The following is a 23,253-nucleotide window of genomic DNA, read 5'->3' on the forward strand; positions in this document are numbered from 1 at the left end:
TATAACACCATGTATATAACTAACCCTAACCTGTATAACACCATGTATATAACTAACCCTAACCCTAACCTGTATAACACCATGTATATAACTAACCCTAACCAGTATAACACCATGTATATAACTAACCCTAACCAGTATAACACCATGTATATAACTAACCCTAACCTGTATAACACCATGTATATAACTAACCCTAACCCTAACCAGTATAACACCATGTATATAACTAACCCTAACCCTAACCAGTATAACACCATGTATATAACTAACCCTAACCCTAACCCACTAACCCTAACCAGTATAACACCATGTATATAACTAACCCTAACCTGTATAACACCATGTATATAACTAACCCTAACCAGTATAACACCATGTATATAACTAACCCTAACCAGTATAACACCATGTATATAACTAACCCTAACCAGTATAACACCATGTATATAACTAACCCTAACCTGTATAACACCATGTATATAACTAACCCTAACCTGTATAACACCATGTATATAACTAACCCTAACCAACTAACCCTAACCTGTATAACACCATGTATATAACTAACCCTAACCTGTATAACACCATGTATATAACTAACCCTAACCAGTATAACACCATGTATATAACTAACCCTAACCAGTATAACACCATGTATATAACTAACCCTAACCTGTATAACACCATGTATATAACTAACCCTAACCCTAACCAGTATAACACCATGTATATAACTAACCCTAACCTGTATAACACCATGTATATAACTAACCCTAACCTGTATAACACCATGTATATAACTAACCCTAACCTGTATAACACCATGTATATAACTAACCCTAACCTGTATAACACCATGTATATAACTAACCCTAACCCTAACCTGTATAACACCATGTATATAACTAACCCTAACCTGTAGAACACTATGTATATAACTAACCCTAACCCTAACCAGTATAACACCATGTATATAACTAACCCTAACCAGTATAACACCATGTATATAACTAACCCTAACCTGTATAACACCATGTATATAACTAACCCTAACCTGTATAACACCATGTATATAACTAACCCTAACCTGTATAACACCATGTATATAACTAACCCTAACCTGTATAACACCATGTATATAACTAACCCTAACCAGTATAACACCATGTATAACTAACCCTAATAACCCATGTATATAACTAACCCTAACCAGTATAACACCATGTATAAACCATAACCCTAACCTGTATAACACCATGTATATAACTAACCCTAACCTGTATAACACCATGTATATAACTAACCCTAACCTGTATAACACCATGTATATAACTAACCCTAACCTGTATAACACCATGTATATAACTAACCCTAACCCTAACCAGTATAACACCATGTATATAACTAACCCTAACCTGTATAACACCATGTATATAACTAACCCTAACCCTAACCTGTATAACACCATGTATATAACTAACCCTAACCTGTATAACACCATGTATATAACTAACCCTAACCTGTATAACACCATGTATATAACTAACCCTAACCTGTATAACACCATGTATATAACTAACCCTAACCTTAATATTTAACACGGATCTAAATACTTACGTAAATGTGATATTTCAGTTTTATATATTTTGAATAGATTTGCAACATTTTCTAAAACCCTGTTTTTGCTCTGTCATTATGGGGTTTTGTGTGCAGATTGATGAGAGGGGTTAAAAAATATATATTTCATCAATTTCAGAATAAGGCTGTAATGTAACAAAATGTGGAAAAAGTTCACAGGTCTGAATACTTTTCCGAATGCACTCTTATCACAGGTGCAGCAAAAGTCTAGTTGGGGAAACCTCTTCTCAAGCAAAATGACGAATCAAGTCGAGACATACACACACAGTTTTCATCTGTAAAAACCATTGAAGGTTCTGAAGTGGTAACAAAAGGAAGTCAAACCATGCAGAGGGAGAAACCACGCCAAGTACGATTACGACAACAAACTCACCTCCCTTCTTATTATTCTTCTTCTTCTTCTTCTTCTTCTTCCCTGCGGAGTTTTCACCCTCTTCTCCATCTGTCGAAAAAACACACATTTTTGGATTCTCTTTAACCGAACGTGACATAACGTTTTCAGTCACAACTCACGTCGCATTTAGTTAACTGTTCGCACTTAAGAAGTTACTGTAATGGGCAGCAGCAGACGCCAACTCACGTCGCAGGTCAAATTATACATTTGTTTAGGTTTATTAAGGGCCAAATCGGGACTTGGAGATCCGAACGAGAACGATTAGGATGATAAAGTAAAAGAGGAACTGAGAAGTGGTTCAGTCAGTCACGTTGGCCACTAGAATGCTAGCAGGTGATGTAGCTCGTTGTTGAACGCACCACACTAAATGACACCAAACTCATGTCGCAGGTCACATGTTGAGTTTGAGTATGAGAAGGACAATGGTGAACGAAGATGATGATGAAGTCATAGACTCATACCCTCCTCTCCATCATCCTCCTTATCTATGTCCTCGGGCAGGGCTTGCTGCTCCAACTGTTTCGTCACATCACCAACACCTCCTCCCGTATCTCCATCCCCCTCAGACTCATTTGTCCCTGCTGCAAAGTCATACACGCACACAATCAAACACACACACACACACACACACACACACACACACACACACACACACACACGTGCAACACACACACATGCCACACACACACACACACATGCAACACACACACACACACATGCAATACACACACACATGCAACACACACACATACCCAAATGCACGTGTGTGCACAACACACACACACACACACACACACACACACACACACACACACACACACTTAAAGTGGGTAAATTGATACATTTTGAGAAAGTGCATCTAATGTGAACAGAACTTGGCAGGAGCAATGCATAATTTGTATCTATACCTGGAATCAATATCCCAAGGGCATATGTAGGTACCCTGCAGCATTATGCCATGCCATCTATAGCCCTTCAGAAACAGGACTATATAGATACATAGTTTAACACACACCAGAAAATAATCTCAAGCTCACATGTGTTTTTTACAAGACAAGGTATAGCCTATGCTTGTCACATAGTTTTGTCAGCAATTAATTTAGTGCTAAAGATTTGTTTTCTTTTCTCCCTAGTGGACCTCTTTTATCATGCAAAGAAGACAAGTGCCGAAAAGTCCTGTGATATGACTGTCATCTTATCGCTGCAACATTCTTCAATTTTCGAATTTGACAGCATTCCATTAAACCAATAGAAGAAGCGATTTCAAGCCTCGAGGGGGGCATTGTCCCGTTTCCAGATGTGCTTCTCCCCTTTAGCCCTCATAACGGCACCGGTACCCGTTCACATCCAGGCGCGGGACAGCCTTGACAGCTGCGGCAGAACGTTATCACTTTCTGACAGGTAGTAAAGTCCCACGCGTCTCATTTTTACCGGTCTTTTTACGCTGTGGCACAATAATGCGCTATGTCCAAAACGGGAATTTATTCTCACTATCATGCATTCTTTCTTACCTGGGACTGCGGTCTTCTTCTTCTTCTTTTTTCTTCTCTTTTTCTTCCCTGTTTCCGAGGGCTCCGCGTCCTCTTTCGCTTCGTTTTCGTCGGCGTCCCCATTGAGAACTTCGGGCGCCTCCGGTTCAGGCTGCACTATCTCGAGCTCCGCCATCATCGGCGTTCGGAATGAAGTGACGCATAAACTGCTGGGAGCCTCCAGTGGCCACATTCTGAAACTGTGCTCGAGGCAGACAGGCAGCTGAGCCAATAATGAGCTATTAGGCACTTTGTGCAGCTGCTTGACCTCAATAGAGAAAACTAAGCCCGTCCTATCTTTATTTCTCAAGTGACAAGATAGGAGCGTAGTGCTTAAACTCTGGAAAGTATATGCTACTAACTTTTATTGAGGCTGTTTGTCTCCATCATAATAGGCCTATTTCAAGGTTATAGTAGGAGAGGAAATATTATGTATAATCTAAGTCAAATAGATGATCACGTTGTCATTTACAAATCGACACAAATCGACACAGTGACACTAGTTGCTCAATATAACATTATTAGACATGTATAAACAATAAGAAAAGCAACCATTTAAAAGGCTACATAAAATATAAATCATGAGTCAATAGCCTGGCATGGGAACACTACTGATCTCCTCACTCAGCAAATGGTCCATAACGGAAGCAGGCCAGAATCGAATAACCACTTTCTCTGTAAACAATTCTCATCCAATTATGTCCCCAAGCCTTTCATCTCAAGTTACTGCGCTCGCTCTGCGCACTGGGTGACCGCGACCACCTTGTGCCGCATTACTCGTTTTTGCAAAATATCAAGCGCTCAAGCCGCAATCTATTTTTAGAAGCCGTGGTTTGTATTGTCGGTGTTATGCTTTCAGATTGTTGCCATGAGTCGATCATTTCTGGTGCGTAAACTCATTTGGAGACGGGCCGGGCTCAGTGTGTGTATCCAAGCAACAAGCTTCAGCAAACTCAAAGGGATAAAGGTTACATTTACAGTAGATGAACGCGGAGGTGGATTGTCGAACATTATTCAGGCACCCAGTGCAAGCTTAGAGATTCTACTGGGATTCAAATGTTTGTTTTTTAACACCAGATGTAGATCATGTGGGGAGTTAATCAACACTTTTATGGAGTGCATAACTGACTGGAATTATTTGCAAATGACGATGACAGATTTTAGACCCGGACCTCTGTATTTCTTTGATCAGGTAACCCAATAAATATACTATTTATTATTACTATATCATGCCACAGAGGAAACTGGGATAATGGATAATAATTTTCACAACTTCTTCAGCCAACAGGACAGGGACATAGGAAGCGCCCCAGAATGCCCTTGGAGCATTGCTTTGATCTGGCAAATGTGGGCGTGCGCTTGGCAACAATCAAAAGGTAGGCTAAACTCATATAGACTTTATACATGTTAGTGTAACGGATGTGAAATGGCTAGCTTAGTTAGCGGCGTTTGCGCTAAATAGCGTTTCAATCGGTGACGTCACTTGCTCTGATACCTTGAAGTAGTGGTTCCCCTTGCTCTGCAAGGGCTGTGGCATTTGTGGAGCGATGGGTAACGATGCTTCGTGGGTGACTGTTGTTGATGTGTGCAGAGGGTCCCCGGTTCGCGCCCCGGTATGGGTGAGGGGACGGTCTAAAGTTACACTGTTACATTAGACCGTGCTGGACTGGGAAATTCCAGTCATCGGGGGCCTGATTGGTGTACCACTTTTCCCTCTATCCCTAGCAAACACAGCTGATTTAACTACTTGCATTTTGAACTGAATAACATGATTAGTTGATTATTGGATTCTGGTGTGTTAGCCGGGGCTGGGGAAAAAGTGTGGCATCAATCAGACCCCCGAGGACTGGAGTTGCCCAGGCCAGAATTATATGTCTGTTTTGTGTGTGCTTGACTTATTATTTATAAATAAACAAATCTTTATTTCAATACTTTCTATTCTAATTTATAGCCTACGCGCTCACAGCGATGACAAATATGATGCAAAGAATGAAGACAATGCACACAAAGTGCAAAATAAACCCTCTACCACTGGCAAACCAGATACCTGGCCCTCTATCAACGGATCGTTGGACATGGGTGGTGACGAGAGGAATCCGGAGGCCGCGGCCGTGCCAGCAGACTGGTTGGATGACATGGACCCGATGGATGCATACAAGCATATGGCCCCTCAGTTGTTGAGCGAGTTGGGGAGTGTGCTTTTGCAGTATGAAGGGAGTGAGGAGGGATGTATTCCACACGGCCTCGTGAACGTTCTGAATTACTCATGGAAGGATTTGACCGCAGGGGCAGTTTATGTCAAACCATCGTGGAAGTTGGGTGTCGGGAGTGGTGATGGCGGGAAACCTCGCAAGTCGAAGGGCTTCATGAATTTCGATGAGACTCTTCGGCAGATGGCGGGAAAGAGAAAGACAAAACAGAAACCGTCCAAGGTGGAAAATGGGTCTGAGAGACAGCCTCAAGAATCCAATTTGCGCAAAAGATCGTCAGTTTCCCATGCACAAAAAGGTGAACCCTCAACATGAACTCGTCAGCACTCACCCACTGCATTAGTTGACATCTTTTTTAATAGGAAGTCAAATTATGACTTTGAAAAAAGTCTCACATTTACACAGTACAATTCCCCAGGCCATCTACTTTAATTAACCAAACTCACCATGGCTACTTTAGACCCGGGATAAGTAATGAAAATGGTCATAAACATTAAACCACCTATATTAAGTCATTGCTGTCAAAATTTTAAGACATTCCTGCTTGTGGGAGAGGCTACATTGGTTTACAAGAGAAATTGTTGGTCTACAGGCCACAGGTGTTTATAAAAGGCCTTAGTCAGTTAATCAGTTAAAACCAGTTCCTGCCTTTTGACTTTCCCTGCTTAATAATTCACTCACACTCATCTGGGGTATTATGGGTATTACTGAGACAATGGGTGGATGCTTCTCTTGAAGCTCCTCCTTAGTCCTATAAGTGACCATTTAACAATACATGAAGTCTAGTGTTCAGGAAATACATGAAGTCTAGTGTTCAGGAAATACATGAAGTCTAGTGTTCAGGAAATACATGTAAACTAGTGTTCAGGAAATACATGAAGTCTAGTGTTCAGGAAATACATGAAGTCTAGTGTTCAGGAAATACATGAAGTCTAGTGTTCAGGAAATACATGAAGTCTAGTGTTCAGGAAATACATGAAGTCTAGTGTTCAGGAAATACATGAAGTCTAGTGTTCAGGAAATACATGTAATCTAGTGTTCAGGAAATACATGAAGTCTAGTGTTCAGGAAATACATGTAAACTAGTGTTCAGGAAATACATGAAGTCTAGTGTTCAGGAAATACATGAAGTCTAGTGTTCAGGAAATACATGAAGTCTAGTGTTCAGGAAATACATGAAGTCTAGTGTTCAGGAAATACATGTAGGTTAGTGTTCAGGAAATACATGAAGTCTAGTGTTCAGGAAATACATGAAGTCTAGTGTTCAGGAAATACATGTAGGTTAGTGTTTAGGAAATACATGTAAACTAGTGTTCAGGAAATACATGTAAACTAGTGTTCAGGAAATACATGTAAACTAGTGTCTTTTGTATCCAAGATGACATTCCCATCAAGCTGTTTTTCAACAATTTCCTTCCAGCTCATGTGGCCACAACTATAAGTTTCTCCATCTCTTCAAAAACCTATGAAGAGCAAGGTAGGACATTATCACACACACTATGTTACTCCTAGACATTTATATGCAGACGATATACCTGATTAGGGGCTCCCAAGTGACGAAAGGGTCTAAGGCACTGCATCTCAGTGCTAGAGGCATCACTACAGACACCCTGGTTCGAATCTGGTATTGTGATTGGGAGTACCATTTGGCGGCTCACAATTGGCCCAGCGTCGTCCAGGTTTGGCCGGGGTGTAGGTCGTCATTGTAAATAAGAATTTGTTCTTAATTAACTGACTAGCCTAGTTTAAAAAAAAAATAATGATAAAAACTGTACGGTGTAGAGCAGTAGTAGTGCTGCCTTCGCTTTATCAGCTCTAGCAACTGAGCCACAGCTGGAACCCAAAGCCAAGGTCGTATGTTCAATTCCCGCAGGGAACACACACTCATAAAATAAATGTATGTGCTCACTGTACTGCACGTAACTTTGGATGAAAAACAATTTGCTAAGTGGCACATGTTATCATATCATTTGACTTAGTGTGTAGTAGATGGACATCTAGTGTACCCACATTGTGCCCTTGAGCAATGCACTTAACCTCACAACATTGCTCTCCATTCAGGGGCCGCTGACTGCACTACGGCTTGACACTGTGCTTCTATTTACTGTGTGGTGGGGGAGTGTTCAGAACAAAAATATCCATTATTCGCTGTAGCATATGGACAATAAAGTTGTATTGTATGGTACATGCAGGTTGGATCGTCCAGCCTAAGGAGCCAACCCATGAGGAACCTCAGTGGACTAAGCTGTGTCATTGGGTGGTAGAGAGGCTGCAACTGGCTAGGATACCTATGTAAGAACTTCTATTCTACTCTATTATGTTGTAGAAACCCTCACTATGTTATTAGCCATGTTATAATCCCCACCAAAACAGGTTAATCGCATTGGTGCGATGCATGTTTGACATTCATGCCAGCGACCTGGGTTCACGTCCCTGCTGGTACCTACAATATTGTATTATATTTCCACAGCTTTTCCTGCAACACAACATATCCCCATGTCACCCTAATGGCTTTTTCAATTACTTTGAGTGTGCCAATTTGTCCATGTGTATGATTACAGTATGACTTCATTTAGAAAACAGACAACGGAGCAGGCAGAGAGTGGGCTGAACAAACCACCCATCCTCCGTCACTATGGGGATGCCAAGCCACACTTTAAACACCAGAAGAAGACAGGAGGAGGAAGCGGAGGAGGAGGCAAGACCTGGCCTTACCCTCAGATACCAGAGGTGAACCAGGAGGACCAGGATTCACCGCGGCAGAAACTACACTACAGGATCAATGATGGTTCCTCCTTCCTATAGTATCCTTTCTCACGTTTCCAACTAAAGCTGATTCATTCCAGGATGTTACTTCGCTACTGACCTCATTCACTAATCTTCACAGATCTGACAGCACTAGGTATGGGAAAGCTATATGAGAGAAACTAAAAACCAGTTGTCTGAGATCTGTGAAGGCAAGGAATCAGGGCAATGGGCAGGGAACATCTTCCTAAAATTAAACTCAACAATGAGGTTTAATAAATCTCTAATTTCTAAATCTACATGGGTTAACCTAGCCGTCGCCTTGACCTTGACCCTTCCCAGCTACCCGTCTGGTTTTGTAGCTGTGTGTCAGAGCCACTCTGGTCTGTCCTGTGGAGGGTTCTATACTAATGTGTTCAGTGACCAACTCAGCGCTGTTACACTGGCCAGCATCACCGCAGTAGGACGGGGCACCGTCACACACCCACTCAGGTAAACACATGGTAAATGGTTAAAGATTGAACAGAATTTTCAAACAATAAAGTTAACAGAAATAGGGGCACTAAGAACAGTATGTACAGTATCTGACTCGAAGGCCCAATTTAGTTGTACTAATGAATGAATTGAGCTGAGCTAGGTTCCTAGTTCAGATAAAGCTGACGCATGCTTTCCAGTCGAAACAGTTCACGCATATATTAACAGTTTGTGACGTTGTTGTTCGTTTTTTCTCCCCCGGCTGTTCTTGCACACAAGACTGTTTTTTTTTTGAGGCAAGTCGAAGTTCAGTAGCCGATGTCTACGCCCCATCGACGATGATTGGTCAACAGTACTATTCCTAGTAGGAGTGGGAACATGAAGTGTTTGTTGTCATTCGACGAGAGGCGATTAATTGTAATGCTTTTTTTTTTTGCACTTGAGAAATAATTGCACCAAACATCTTAGCTAGATGTAAAATTGCTCGACTAAAAATGTCAAAATTAATGACAGATGTCTTGATTTATCTTAGATTATCTTGGACTATTTTGAGGAAGTGGTTTCTGGCTATGTTGTTGCTACGGTGGCTCAAGAGTGTCTAACAATAGTAATATTAATATTACCAGTAGTAATGGTAATATTTGTTCTTGTTTTTAAAGCCAAGGTGTTGTGGGAGTATGCGAGCACAGACAGCCTAGCCAAGTTCTGCTAGGAGCAAACCGAACCTCTGCATGAGGAAGCCTTAAATTGGGATCAGTGGATTACTACTGGTTAGGGTGAGGTGTAGATCACATGAAAGGGATCTTTAACACAGGAGGTTGGTGGCACCTTAATTGAGGAGGACGGGCTCGTGGTAATGGCTGGAACGGAATCGGTGAAATGGTATCAAATACATCAAACACATGGTTTCCGTGGTTTCCATGGTTTCCATTCCATTCCATTCGCTCCGTTCCAGACATTATTATGAGCCGTCCTCCCCTCAGCAGCCTCCACTGGTCTTTAATCAATGGATCCACAGGGATTATGTTAGCTGGCAGTGAACACGGTGTGCTTATTGTGAGTATGTCTGCTGTGAGTAAAGCAGACATAGATGGATCTAATTGTGAACTGTTGTTGTCTGTAGTGGGACTGTTACTGCTGTGTGGGATCAGCGTGGTGGGATGACGTGTGACCCAGAAGGAGCTGTCACTAAGGAGTGGACCTGGCAGATTGGGGTTAAGGAGAGGATAGTCATTCAGGTGAGGACCAGGGTTCCCATGGGGTCAACAGTTCAGTCAATACAGGATATAGCTCAATGTAAATGAGCAAATGTATGTTCACAGTTGTCTTTTTAATCTGACCCCTCACCTAATTTAAGGTAAAGTAAAGAAACTAAGAGTAAGCTAATTAAGCAATAAGGCCTGAGGAGGTGTGGTGTACGGTCTGATATACTGCGGCTGTCAGCCAATCAGCATTCAGGGCTTGATCCACCCAGTTTATAATAGGCTATAGCCCAGTTTAGTCTACAACTACTGTTTGTAATCCCCATCTCTGTAAGGCCCTTCACTGACAAGCTCAGTCAAGAAGAGGAGGAAGTCCCAGTTGCTGGGCAACGCCGTCATATGATAGCCTCTGGGACAGCAGTACGGGGGCTTGTAAACAAAGCAGGGGACGTGGGGCATGACGATGTTACCCACGGATACTGTGATACTCCAACTACGTCATCATGGCTGATCGGTCCATTTCAGTTCTAAAGTGGGCTATTGCCTCTATTGTAATCATAACTTCGAATAGAGGAACAGCCATCAAGTACATTTATCATCAGAGGTGAGAATTTATTTATGCCAATTAGGAATCTCTCTTGTGGTTTAGTCAGGATTGAGATAGGGTTAAAATAGGATTAGGATAGGATTAAGATAGGGTGTTAAAATAGGATTAGGATAGGATTAAGATCGGGTTAAAATAGGATTAAGATAGGATTAGGATAGGGTTTAGTTAGGATTAAGATAGGGTTTAGTTAGGATTAAGATAGGGTTTAGTTAGGATTAAGATAGGGTTTAGTTTGGATTAAAATAGGGTTTAGTTAAGATTAAGATATATTTAAGGGAAGTGGCATTCCATAACTTTTTGTTATTTTGTTATTTTTTCCCAGGTGTCTGATCAGATCTCAGTACGGATGTTGAGCGGTACCTGTACCACCCTCAGCTTTAAGAGTCAGAATGAGAGTGTCCAGCTACCACTGTCCCCCCTGCCCAACATCACCCCAACTAAAGAAGCGGTGAGAAAACACTGTGATGTGTTATTAGAGCTATTTCAGGCTTAATGTGTTGATGATGGTTGGTGATGGCCAAATCTGATTGGTGAACGGTTGGTGACTGGTGAATCTGATTGGTGAACGGTTGGTGAATGGTGAATCTGATTGGTGAACGGTTGGTAACTGGTGAATCTGACTGGTGAACGGTTGGTAACTGGTGAATCTGATTGGTGAACGGTTGGTAACTGGTGAATCTGATTGGTGAACGGTTGCTGACTGGTGAATCTGATTGGTGAACGGTTGCTGACTGGTGAATCTGATTGGTGAACGGTTGGTAACTGGTGAATCTGATTGGTGAACGGTTGGTAACTGGTGAATCTGACTGGTGAACGGTTGGTGACTGGTGAATCTGATTGGTGAACGGTTGGTGACTGGTGAATCTGATTGGTGAACGGTTGGTGACTGGTGAATCTTATTGATGATTTGTATGAGTCGTGTGCTGTCTTCCAGGCCTGTCTGCAGACTGAGGGGGCGTTCACCTCTCTGGCAGCCCAGGAGCTCTCCCTGAGTAAGAAGCACCAGAAGAACCAGGGCCAGACCATAGACACCAAGAGGGTAAGAGACTTTAAAGAGGATCTATCGCATTTATTTAACTAAGTAGCTCTTTGAGAACACATATTTTACAATAACGACCTGGCTAAGAGGACATCAGTTAGGATTTCGTCTCATTGAGTGGTGTTTCCAATGTCTGTACTAGTCTCTCTTGACCAACATTCCTACACAATGAGATTTTGATTATGAACCAGGTGTCAGTGCGTTCCAGTGAGGTGCTACAGGTGACCCGGGAGGTGGAGAAGCTGGAAGGAACCTGTCTCTTCAGGAGAGGAGGAGGGCGAGCAGGACGAGAGCTGAAAAGACTCCAGAGGAGAATATGTAATATCCTGGACGACTGGCTGGAGTTCTACCGGGTCTCCACAGGTACACAAGGTTTTATTTAAATGTGTTTATTATAGACATTAATTATTCTATTTTACAATAACAGGTCAAGAGTTCTCTCACGTGGTCCACTGGAGCTTTTTTTCTAAACATATGTCATCTCCTTAGTTACATATGTCATCTCCTTAGTTACATATGTCATTTCCTTTGTTACATATGTCATCTCCTTAGTTACATATGTCATTTCCTTTGTTACATATGTCATCTTAGTTATATATGTCATCTCCTTAGTTACATATGTCATTTCCTTTGTTACATATGTCATCTTAGTTACATATGTCATTTCCTTTGTTACATATGTAATTTCCTTTGTTACATATGTCATCTCCTTAGTTACATATGTAATTTCCTTTGTTACATATGTCATCTCCTTTGTTACATATGTCATCTCCTTTGTTACATATGTCAGCACCAGACACCTGCCTCAGATATGTCATCTCCTTAGTTACATATGTCATCTCCTTTATTACATTTTTACTTATCAAGTCAGTTAAGAACAAATCATTATTTACAATGACTGCCTAACCTTGCCGACTCTGGGCCAATTGTGTGCCGCCCTACGGTACTCCCATTCATAGCCAGTTGTGATACACTGATACATACTGTAGTGACACCTCTAGCACTGAGCTGCAGTGTCTTAAACCACTGCGCCACTTGGGAGCTCCTTTGATATGTAACAATACATGCCATTTAGCAGATGCTTTTATCCAAAGTGACAGTCATGTGTGCATACATTTTACCCATCGTGGCCACAGGAATCAAATTCACTATCCTGACGTTGCAAGTGTCCTGTTCTTACTACTGAGCTACAGAGGACCACAAACCCACTATGAGTCTCCTTCATGAAGTCCTGACCATCTTCTGTTGCCCATCAGGTATCAAGTGCCCATATATGGAGCGGATGTCTGATGGTCCAATGCGGCCCAGACTGAAGAGAGAGGGCCAGTCAGCAGCGCTGCCCTCCCTCCACCCCACCACAGGGCGTTCAGACTGTTCCCGGGGTCTACCAGAGGAGGGAAGCGCAGCGCTACATGTCAGCACCAGACACCTGCCACCTGCCTCAGATGTCCTCCTGCCAGGCTCCACCCACAAGTTGTCATGGTAACATGATGTGACTGATGTGTGTTGTTGTAGAAAAAGGAGTGGTTTTGGATATCGTCGCTGCCAGATGAAAACCTCTTATTTCCAAAACAAACTTTTCAGGAGATGTAAAAAAAAAAAAACAGCCATATTTTCATATTAGCATACATACAATTCTGAAACTTCAGAAGCTATTTTGAAAAAATAAATGTGAGTCCTAGAGGTATGACATTTTCAGAGCACATTGAGGGGAGTTACTGCTTTCAGTACATGTGAAACAATAAAATAAAACAGGGACTCACAAGGTTTTAATCCGACAGCGATGATATGTAAAATAACAAATTGTTTGTGGACAATTATGTTCAGACTGAAGTCTTGATGATGATGATGATAACGATTCTGTTGATGATGAAGAGTATAATTGATTTGTCAACAGGACATTTTCTCCAAAGAAGCAGGGCAAGGAGGGAAGAGAGGAGCCCCTTCATTTCACACAGTCAGGGACGTTCAGAGTCCACAGCAACGTCAGACTGGAGTAAGAACAGAACCAGAACCATGCCTCTGTCACTGCCAGAGACAACTCACTGCTTCTGACCCTAACAAGGACTACTTCCTCCCTTTCCTTCTGTCCTATGCTGATAACCATGTTCTATTCTTTCCACCCCAGGTCTGTAGTGATCCCGAGATGCAGTCCAGAGCTCCGTCTCACTGCCCAACTTCCCCACTACACATCCTCAAGCCCCTCCACCCCTTACCCCCTTTACAGCCCGTGTCCTGCCCAGCTTAGGGCCGTTCTCCTGGGGTTAGAGGGCCGGACTCACAGGCTGTGTCGCTGTAGCACCAGGACCATGCCAGTCCTGACAGATCAGGAGTATGATGCCTTCATTTGGGGCCAGCCCCCCCACAGTGAACAGATCCTGGTGGTGTGTGTGACACCCCTGCACCAGACCCCCCTCGCCCCTCACATCCCCTTGTTGCCCAATGAGGACATTCTGGAGCTGCTCTATGAGAGGATGAATAAGAACAGGACCATGCCATGCACTCAGGTTGATTTACATACATTTACATGAATAAGAACAGGACAATGTCATGTACTCCAGATTGATTTACATACATTTACATAAATAAGAACAGGACCATGCCATGCACTCAGATTGATTTACATACATTTACATAAATAAGAACAGGACCATGCCATGTACTCAGATTGATTTACATACATTTACATAAATAAGAATAGGACCATGCCATGCACTCAGATTGATTTACATATATTTACATGAATAAGAATAGGACCATGCCATGCACTCAGATTGATTTACATACATTTACATGAATAAGAATAGGACCATGCCATGCACTCGGGTTGACAGGTTGATTTACATACATTTACATGAATAAGAACAGGACCATGCCATGCACTCAGATTGATTTATATACATTTACATGACAGAACATTCCATTTCGGGACGTACAATGTATCCATATAATTCCACTCTTGAGATTACCAGGGGCTGACACACACACACACACACTTTTCATGCTTGACTTTGTCCTCATATTCAGAGTCAGCTGGACTCGTTCCGCCTGGTGAGGTATGAGCTGTCTACAGGGAAGACCTGCCCAGCTACCCACAATGCACTGCTGCAGCAGAGACACAATGCCGCCCCTGGGATGTTTCTGGTCAGTTGGTCAACAGCTGTCTCTCTCTCTCAGCCATGACCAGTTGGTCAACAGCTATCTCTCTCTCTCTCTCAGCCACGACCAGTTGGTCAACAGCTGTCTCTCTCTCTCAGCCACGACCAGTTAGTCAACAGCTGTGTCTCTCTCAGCTACGATCAGTTGGTCAACAGCTGTGTCTCTCTCTCAGCCACGACACCAGTTGGTCAACAGCTGTCTCTCTCTCTCAGCCACGACCAGTTGGTCAACAGTTGTCTCTCTCTCAGCCACGACAAGTTGGTCAACAGCTGTGCCTCTCTCAGCCACGACCAGTTGGTCAACAGCTGTCTCTCTCTCTCAGCCATGTCCAGTTGGTCAACAGCTGTCTCTCTCTCTCAGCCATGACCAGTTGGTCAACAGTTGTCTCTCTCAGCCACATCCAGTTGGTCAACAGCTGTCTCTCTCTCAGCCATGTCCAGTTGGTCAACAGCTGTCTCTCTCTCTCAGCCACGACCAGTTGGTCAACAGCTGTCTCTCTCAGCCACGACTGCTTGGCTGTGGTCCGATTCACTAAAAACCCTTCTGCCCAATTGTAACTGGTACTAATACGCTCCCCGTCATGGATTTAAAATGAATGGACTGGTGGAATGATGGAAACTCCCTAAGCTACAACCTTGCTTGCACCAATCAGATGCTGTTAAAATCCATTAGAGGGAGTGAATGATTGCACACTTCTATGTGAAGGATCGGCACGTAGCCCTAATCGTATTCACCTGATATCCACATATTACTGTAGATGGCAGCAAAGAAACACCAATCCAAGAGATTTGACATCATTATCAAACCAGCTTGGTCTTATTGTAAATTCATTTACCTTTTTACAAGAACTCCAGTTATCCTGTTACTGCAGTGGGCTAAATCAGGGTCACACAGGGTGTTTCTGGGTAGTCATAAACAAATATAATTTGAAACAAAAGTATACACCTCACACACATGGTTATGGGCTTAAAAAAGAAGCCACCTGAATCATGTCAGATATAGAGTTGAAATGTATTCCATTTTGAACCATGTCAGATATAGAGTTGAAATGTATTCCATTTTGAACCATGTCAGATATAGAGTTGAAATGTATTCCATTTTGAACCATGTCAGATATAGAGTAGAAATGTATTACATTTTGAGTTTTCACCCCGATATTACACTTTATATACATCACAGAAGACTGAAATATAACAAAACTGTTTGACATAGAAACATTTTTGGCATGTTTTTAAAAATAATCTTTATTAATTATGAAATTAAGACAAATATTAATAACATTCCACCCATGAGGAAGTCATTTGGCGGCAGGAAAGGGCTACTTACTGAAAATGAGCCGACCTGTCTGGTTGTGGAGGAAAGGGCTACTTACTGAAAATGAGCCGACCTGTCTGGTTGTGGAGGAAAGGGCTACTTACTGAAAATGAGCCGACCTGGCTGGTTGTGGAGGAGGAAAGGGCTACTTACTGAAAATGAGCCGACCTGGCTGGGTGTGGAGGAAAGGGCTACTTACTGAAAATGAGCCGACCTGTCTGGGTGTGGAGGAAAGGGCTACTTACTGAAAATGAGCCGACCTGGCTGGGCGTGGAGGAAAGGGCTACTTACTGAAAATGAGCCGACCTGGCTGGGCGTGGAGGAAAGGGCTACTTACTGAAAATGAGCCGACCTGTCTGGTTGTGGAGGAAAGGGCTACTTACTGGGCCGACCTGGCTGGGCTTACTGAAAATGAGCCGACCTGGCTGGGCGTGGAGGAAAGGGCTACTTACTGAAAATGAGCCGACCTGGCTGGGCGTGGAGGAAAGGGCTACTTACTGAAAATGAGCCGACCTGGCTGGGCCGACCTGGCTGGGCGTGGAAAATGAGCCGACCTGGCTGGGCGTGGAGGAAAAAATGGGCTACTTACTGAAAATGAGCCGAAAATGAGCCGACTGGCTGGGCGTGGAAAGGAAGCCGACCTGGCTGGGCGTGGAGGAAAGGGCTACCGACCTGGCTGGGCGTGGAGGAAAGGGCTGAAAATGAGCCGACCTGGCTGGGCGTGGAGGAAAGGGCTACTTACTGAAAATGAGCCGACCTGTCTGGTTGTGGAGGAAAGGGCTACTTACTGAAAATGAGCCGACCTGTCTGGTTGTGGAGGAAAGATAGACAGAGTGAAACTCTCTTCAATATGCTAATAATGTAACTGTCTTTAATAAAGACTGTTTGATGGATCTTCTTACCAGAATTATAAATAAAAGTGACACAAAGTTATTTTGAAGTGGAACACTGCCGACACGTATGAGACGTTAGGTATACTGAGGCTTATAGACTTTCTCTTCTTCTCTTACCACTGCTGTAGACTAACTAATAAGGAACAGGTTAGTCAGGTTCTTCTGTTGTAAACCTGAGACCAGGATACCATATGAATGACTGACTGACTTCTGGCTTGCCTAGATAGGATGAACCCTGGTTAAACCAGAGAGGGGAGACAATGGTGAGCTCAGCATTCAGGCCGGTTCAAATAGGCTGAATAAAAGACTTTAGTGTCAGATGGAGGGTCAACTCATATGCAGGTCAGAACAGAGAGAAACAAAGGATTAGGATAAAGCCGGTTGTGAAAACAAACACTAAGCAATAATCGATTGATGGCTTTTCAATTGAAAAGGAGGAACCTAAATGCACAGTGAATGCTATCAGAATGTCTTTGTTTTCATCATCTTAACAATTAAAAAGAAATAAAAAGATAGAATGCATTTGTCAACAGTTTATAAAACTTTGTTTTTGAGTTACAGTCATTTTAAGTGGATGTCATATCCAGATATTTAGACTTTTTTTTGTTGCTAATTTTCTTTGGAAACAATCGTTATCACGTCTGCGTCAGTCTATACGATGTTTCTGTTTATTGGTTCAACAGATGTACATCAGAGGGAAGCTGCTGTTCGCTGACTACATCTTCAACGGCTACAGCTGCTCAGTGAGGGACCTCCACAAGCAGATCTCTAAAACTAGAGGGGACTACAGACAAGGCCAGAGCCTACCCTCAGACTACAAGTTCAGGTAAACAGCTACTGAAGTGACATTTACCTACTGCCATTGTGCCCTTCAGCAAGGCACTTGCACTTGCTAAACCCGTAACCTGCTCCAGGGGCCAGGGTGCTGCTTCTCATGTGATCATATTTCACACGACTTCTGAGAAAACATATTGAATTGAGTTGAACGTGAACAGTACCCTCTCTGCTGTGTTGGCAGTGCCCAGGTGAAGAGTCCAGCAGTAGGGAACCCACCTGGCCATCAGGGAGCTCAGAAGGTCCCTGATGGACGAGGAGACATCTCTCGTGGAACACCTGCCCTGTTAGAGAAGGGAAAAGTCCCAAACCAGTGAGCAGTACGAACATAAACCTAACACTCTGTGGTACAAGTATCACCCCGTCCTTTTAGGATCCTTACTTAATGTTGTGATTGACTTCCTGTTCTCTTACCACTTACCCAATATTGTGCTTGTGACACTGGTTTATCGACTATCATTACCTCATTCTTACCCATACTGACAATAAGTGCAGGGATTCTTGAAAGACGGGACAATCCCAACTTTGTTTCCTCCAAAAAAAAAAAATCTTAATATTAACAACATTTGAAATGCAAATTGATTTATATCATCTCTGTCAGACACCATATATGGCATTTTATTTTATGTTTTTTTTTTTTCAACAAGTGTTTAAAGTACTTGATTGGGGCGGCAGGGTAGCCTAGTGGTTAGAGCATTGGACTAGTAACCGGAAGGTTGTGAGTTCAAAACCCCTGAGCTGACAAGGTACAAATCTGTTGTTCTACCCGTGAACAGGCAGTTAACCCACTGTTCCCAGGCCGTCATTGAAAATAAGAATGTGTTCTTAACTGACTTGCCTGGTTAAATAAAGGTTAAAAAAAAAATTCTAACATAGAGTTATTCAAAAAATAAAAATAAAAATCTCCAAAAGTATAATTGTTGTTGTTTTATACCACTGTATAATGCTCCAGGGCTAATTTCATTAGCATTTTGGCATGTTTTTCTAGATTCAGAACATAAAATCAGATTTATAAACATTATCTCTTATGTCGAGTACAGCAAGTACTTCAATAGTTTAATCTTTTAATATTGCAGGACAATGACAAACATATTTTTTCAGAATATTTACCCCCCTCCAAAAAAACGATCTTAAGGGGGTTAGCAATCAGTGAAGGAATTGACAACAGATACTCAAAACAGACATGTCCTTGTCTTTAAAAATAAAAGTTCAATACAAACATTTGTAAAATATAAAATATTATTAATTTCACGATCCCCAACCAAATATAACCATTCTATCAGATCTTTCAGCACTCTGGCAGAATTGACATTAGACAAAAATCGGACAAAGTTGACAAAATTGCTTATTTTCCTTCTTCATTCAAGTGGAATACAATTGAGTTTTTCCTCAGTTGCTTTATGACTCTAAAACCTAATTAAAAGGAACTCATTTAAACCAACATCTATATTCTATCTTAATATCTCAGGGAGATGGAGTTGACAGGTTATGGTAGTGACCATGGTGATTTCAATATTGTTTGTTTAAATCAATCAAAAGTATATCACTTTACAGACCATGAATGGTCTTGTTGCACTACATGTAATGAGGACATGAATAAGTGGTCCTTATGTTATAGCTGGTCCTGCTTCTTCCTGATTCATTTAGAATTTTAGTTGACCAATTCTGGGTGGAATCACAGCTTTTAGAAAAAATATTCCTTGAAGTCAGAGAGGGCTATTGCAAGAAACTACATGTGATCATTTTCCAGTTAATATTCATTTTTGCAAGTTTTTTTAAAAAAGTCACTTTTTGGGGAAGTTTTAATTTGTAATCCTTTGCATTGGACAAGAGCATTTTCTGTCAGAGAGCCCACATGGAAATGAATAAACAAATATAAATATATATTTTTAATTCCCTTTAAATGTAATTTGTTAAGTTCAAATGATTAAACAAAATGCTTTTTGTTCATGACATTTCCCTGCCAGACAAGGATTGTCCCAACTTTCAAGAATCCCTGAGTGACATCTATGTTTAAAATGTCTAACATGCATTGTAAAGCTGACTTCTTTGTGTTCCAGGAAATTGACTCAGGGACCTGTGACATCATCGGTCACGTTAAAGAGAGACACCGCTCATGCTAAAAAGCCAAAAAGACTTCTGCTGCATCCTCACTGCCCGTACTCACCACACTGAACAAAGGTCAGCTCCTATCAGAGCTGCAATGTAAGACTCTTTCTGGTGTCACAAGTCATCAGGAGACACTGGAGAAAAACCTCATCAGAGCTGGGCTAGCTGGCTGGAGACAGACAGTCTGCTGGGAGAGAGGGACTAAGTCTAATATTAGGTGCACTACACTGTAAATGTAATGGGAGATCTGTATTACATCTATAACTGTCTTGCACACGTCTTGTTTGACTGAATTGGATTCAACGAAGCAATGCTCCACATACTGTAAATCATAGCACTTTATAGAACTCAGTTGCATCATGGAATATCTTCCTCATTTTTCTACGGTCTACAAATAAAGACTGTTGTCAATATGTGGACTGTTGTTTCCATATTATCTGTCTTCATATCCTCCAGGACAAATGAAAACTGTTTCAAAGTGAAAAACAAAAACAAAATGATGATCTACTGTTATCTGTCTACCAGTACAATTGTATCAAACCCAGAGCTATCTCATTTCTTCCTGTTGTGACATCATACTGTTTCAGCTGAGAGAGACACGTCCTGACTGATAAAGTGACTGTGTATCAACCAATGATGAGTGAGAGACTGAGAGAGAGAGAACTATGGGTGACTCAGTGTTGCCTAATGCTGGTTTTTAGAATAACCTATACTGTGGAATGTTCAGAGTGAGAAATATGAGAAATATTCTGATAAAATGAATGGTGACGTTAGTTTCTTACCCTACTTCCTCATAGAAATCGGTGACCTGGCAAATGAACTCCCACGCATTCCTTCATTTTCCACTAAACTCAGATATTTACTGGCTTTAATTAGCACTGATGACAGAGAGAAATGTTCAATTTAAGCACAGCATGTGATGCTGAAATGCACATGAATATGTGGGCTATTATTTGTATTATTGACCATTGTTATGAGCTATGATGATAAACATCAAGCTTCAACAACATCTAGTCTATTATTAATGATTTTGATGATGACATTATGGTTATGTATAACAAATTAAATGTGTGTATGTAAGGGCCTTGACTTTACCCCAAGTCATGGGACTCAATCTTCCATATTTATTTTGCACCGACAGTATGCCAGATGTTTAATGTATTTGATTTGTGGAGTTAAATGGGAAATCTGGAGTTGCTACCAGATCTGGAACAACTATAGTTTAAATCATGTTTTGTGGAATGTAACTATAGTTACTTTGGAGGTGACTACAATTATTTGAATACAGATCCCAGAAAAGGCATTTGAAAATAGATCTAAGTAAGTAAAAACATTTTTTTTTACTATTTGAAAACAGATCTGTGAAAGCAACTACAAAAATATATATATATTTGAATACAGATTTGAACTAATGGGAGGGTTGTTTCTGGAACAGAAACGATTGGATTGGCTGCCTTCAGCTAAAGGGAGGGTACATACATTTCTATCGGAACATTCTGTAAATGTCCATTCTCCAGAACATACCCCAGGTGTAGATAATCAAGTCCAACCAATCAATGATATTCTGTACAGAGAAGTATAAATAAGTTGTGATGCTCAACTGCTGTATGACTCTTTCAACATGCCACTGAAAAGGAAGAACGCTACAATTCATATTATGATACCTGACAACACTGCAGACTAATTAAAACCCATTTGCATACATGCAAACAGCAAGTTGGATGCTTAGCAAAAACAACTTTGAAACTCTTTGTCCATCTGAGGGGAGTTGTTCATGTTTCAAACACACTCTTTACCATCTTTAAATGGCTTAGTTTACTCCCAATACAAACTGACATGATTTTCCACTTAGCTTGGCTGTAGTTGATTCAAGACGGCAGTTTTTTTTAAACGTTTAGTTTCCTTTCGAACACTTAATAAAAACTTGAATTGCATAGCAATGAGCTGAGAGTTTTTATAAACGACTGTACACAAGAGGAATAGTGTCTGTTCATTGTATTATTGTTATTACGCATTGTAATAATGCCATTATTATGCAAATTATAAAGCCATTTACAATGTCCTATGGAACATTTGCTGCTAAATGTAAATAATCACAAAGGTACTAACACATGACGAAGAACTATGTGTAAAGTGTTACTGTACCGCCTTGTGAAAATGTCCGTGTCAGTCATTTTGAAGCTGCTAAAGTGATCTACTCTAATGTTGAGGTGATTCTATGTCCCTCATCTAAGTTACGGTGCCTTCAGAAAGTATTTGTATTTGTCTTGGACTTATTCAACATTTTGTTATGTTACAGCCTGAATTTAAAGTGGGTTTTAAATGAAATAAAAAAAATGTTGCTCACCCATTTACACACAATATCCCATAATGACAAAGTGAAAATATGTTTTTAGAAATATGATCAAATTTATTGAAAATGAAATACAACCATATCTAATTTACATATGTATTCACACCCCTGAGTCAATGCATGTTAGAATCACCTTTGGCAGGGATTACAGCTGTGAGTCTTTCTGGGTAAATCTCTAAGAGCTTTCCACACCTGGATTGTACAATACTTGCATATTATTTTAATTTTTTTAAATTGAAGTTGGTTTTTGACCTTTGATAGACAGCCATTTTCAAGCCTTGCCATACATTTTCAAGCTGATTTAAGTCAAAACTGTAACTAGGCCACTCAGGAACATTCACTGTCTTCTTGGTAAGCAACTCCAGTGTGTACCTTGTGTTTTAGTTTGTTGTCCTGCTGAAAGGTGAATTTGTCTCCCAGTGTCTGTTGGAAAGCAGACTGAACAAGGCGTTCCTTTAGGATTTTTCCTGTGCTTAGCTCTCTAGTCCTTGCCGACAAGCATACCCATAACATGATGCAGCCACCATCATGCTTGAAAATATGAAGAGTGGTACTCAGTGATGTGTTGTGTTGGATTTGCCACAAACATAATGTTTTGTATTCAGGACATAAAGTTAATTCCTTTGCCAATTTTTTGCAGTTTTACCTTAGTGCCTTGTTGCAAACAGGATGCATGTTTTGATTTTTTTTTTCTGTACTGACTTCCTTCTTTTCACTCTATCATTTAGATTAGTATTGTGGAGTAACTAC

At 41.3% G+C, this 23,253-nt stretch overlaps 2 protein-coding genes across 2 annotated transcripts in view; one reads left to right on the plus strand and one right to left on the minus strand.

Annotated features, from left to right (window-relative positions):
* Positions 1-3,732, minus strand: part of LOC112219046 (methionine aminopeptidase 2-like) — a 22,476-nt gene extending 18,744 nt beyond the window's left edge. Inside the window, exons 1-3 of the mRNA XM_042301164.1 lie at positions 3,547-3,732; positions 2,497-2,616; positions 2,015-2,083 (exon numbers count right to left, since the gene is read on the minus strand). Coding sequence (XP_042157098.1) covers positions 2,015-2,083; positions 2,497-2,616; positions 3,547-3,703 — 346 coding nt within the window. The 5' untranslated portion in view covers positions 3,704-3,732. The remainder of the gene's footprint in view (positions 1-2,014; positions 2,084-2,496; positions 2,617-3,546) is intronic.
* Positions 3,733-4,200: 468 nt separating this feature from the next.
* Positions 4,201-20,563, plus strand: LOC112219161. Its single transcript, XM_042301831.1, has 18 exons — positions 4,201-4,756; positions 4,846-4,940; positions 5,516-6,072; positions 7,195-7,251; positions 7,967-8,066; positions 8,351-8,578; positions 8,862-9,011; positions 10,117-10,231; positions 11,125-11,250; positions 11,737-11,841; positions 12,033-12,204; positions 13,098-13,323; positions 13,739-13,837; positions 13,970-14,348; positions 14,869-14,985; positions 17,891-18,033; positions 18,226-18,354; positions 20,102-20,563. The coding sequence occupies exons 1-18, from the start codon at positions 4,433-4,435 to the stop codon at positions 20,214-20,216; spliced, it is 3,237 nt and encodes a 1,078-aa protein (XP_042157765.1). The 5' UTR covers positions 4,201-4,432; the 3' UTR covers positions 20,217-20,563.
* The last annotated feature ends 2,690 nt before the right edge of the window (positions 20,564-23,253 follow it).

This window comes from Oncorhynchus tshawytscha, linkage group LG19 (genome assembly GCF_018296145.1).
Source record: "Oncorhynchus tshawytscha isolate Ot180627B linkage group LG19, Otsh_v2.0, whole genome shotgun sequence".
Taxonomy (NCBI): domain Eukaryota; kingdom Metazoa; phylum Chordata; class Actinopteri; order Salmoniformes; family Salmonidae; genus Oncorhynchus; species Oncorhynchus tshawytscha.

What these genes read in the sequence shown, in the direction of transcription:
- LOC112219161 (XM_042301831.1), top strand. Translation starts at nt 4,433, where the DNA reads ATGAGTCGATCATTTCTGGTGCGTAAACTCATTTGGAGACGGGCCGGG. An exon ending in CTCTGTATTTCTTTGATCAG is followed by an intron (nt 4,757 to 4,845) that starts GTAACCCAATAA and finishes CAACTTCTTCAG; the next exon opens with CCAACAGGACAGGGACATAG. An exon ending in GTTCTACCGGGTCTCCACAG is followed by an intron (nt 12,205 to 13,097) that starts GTACACAAGGTT and finishes GTTGCCCATCAG; the next exon opens with GTATCAAGTGCCCATATATG.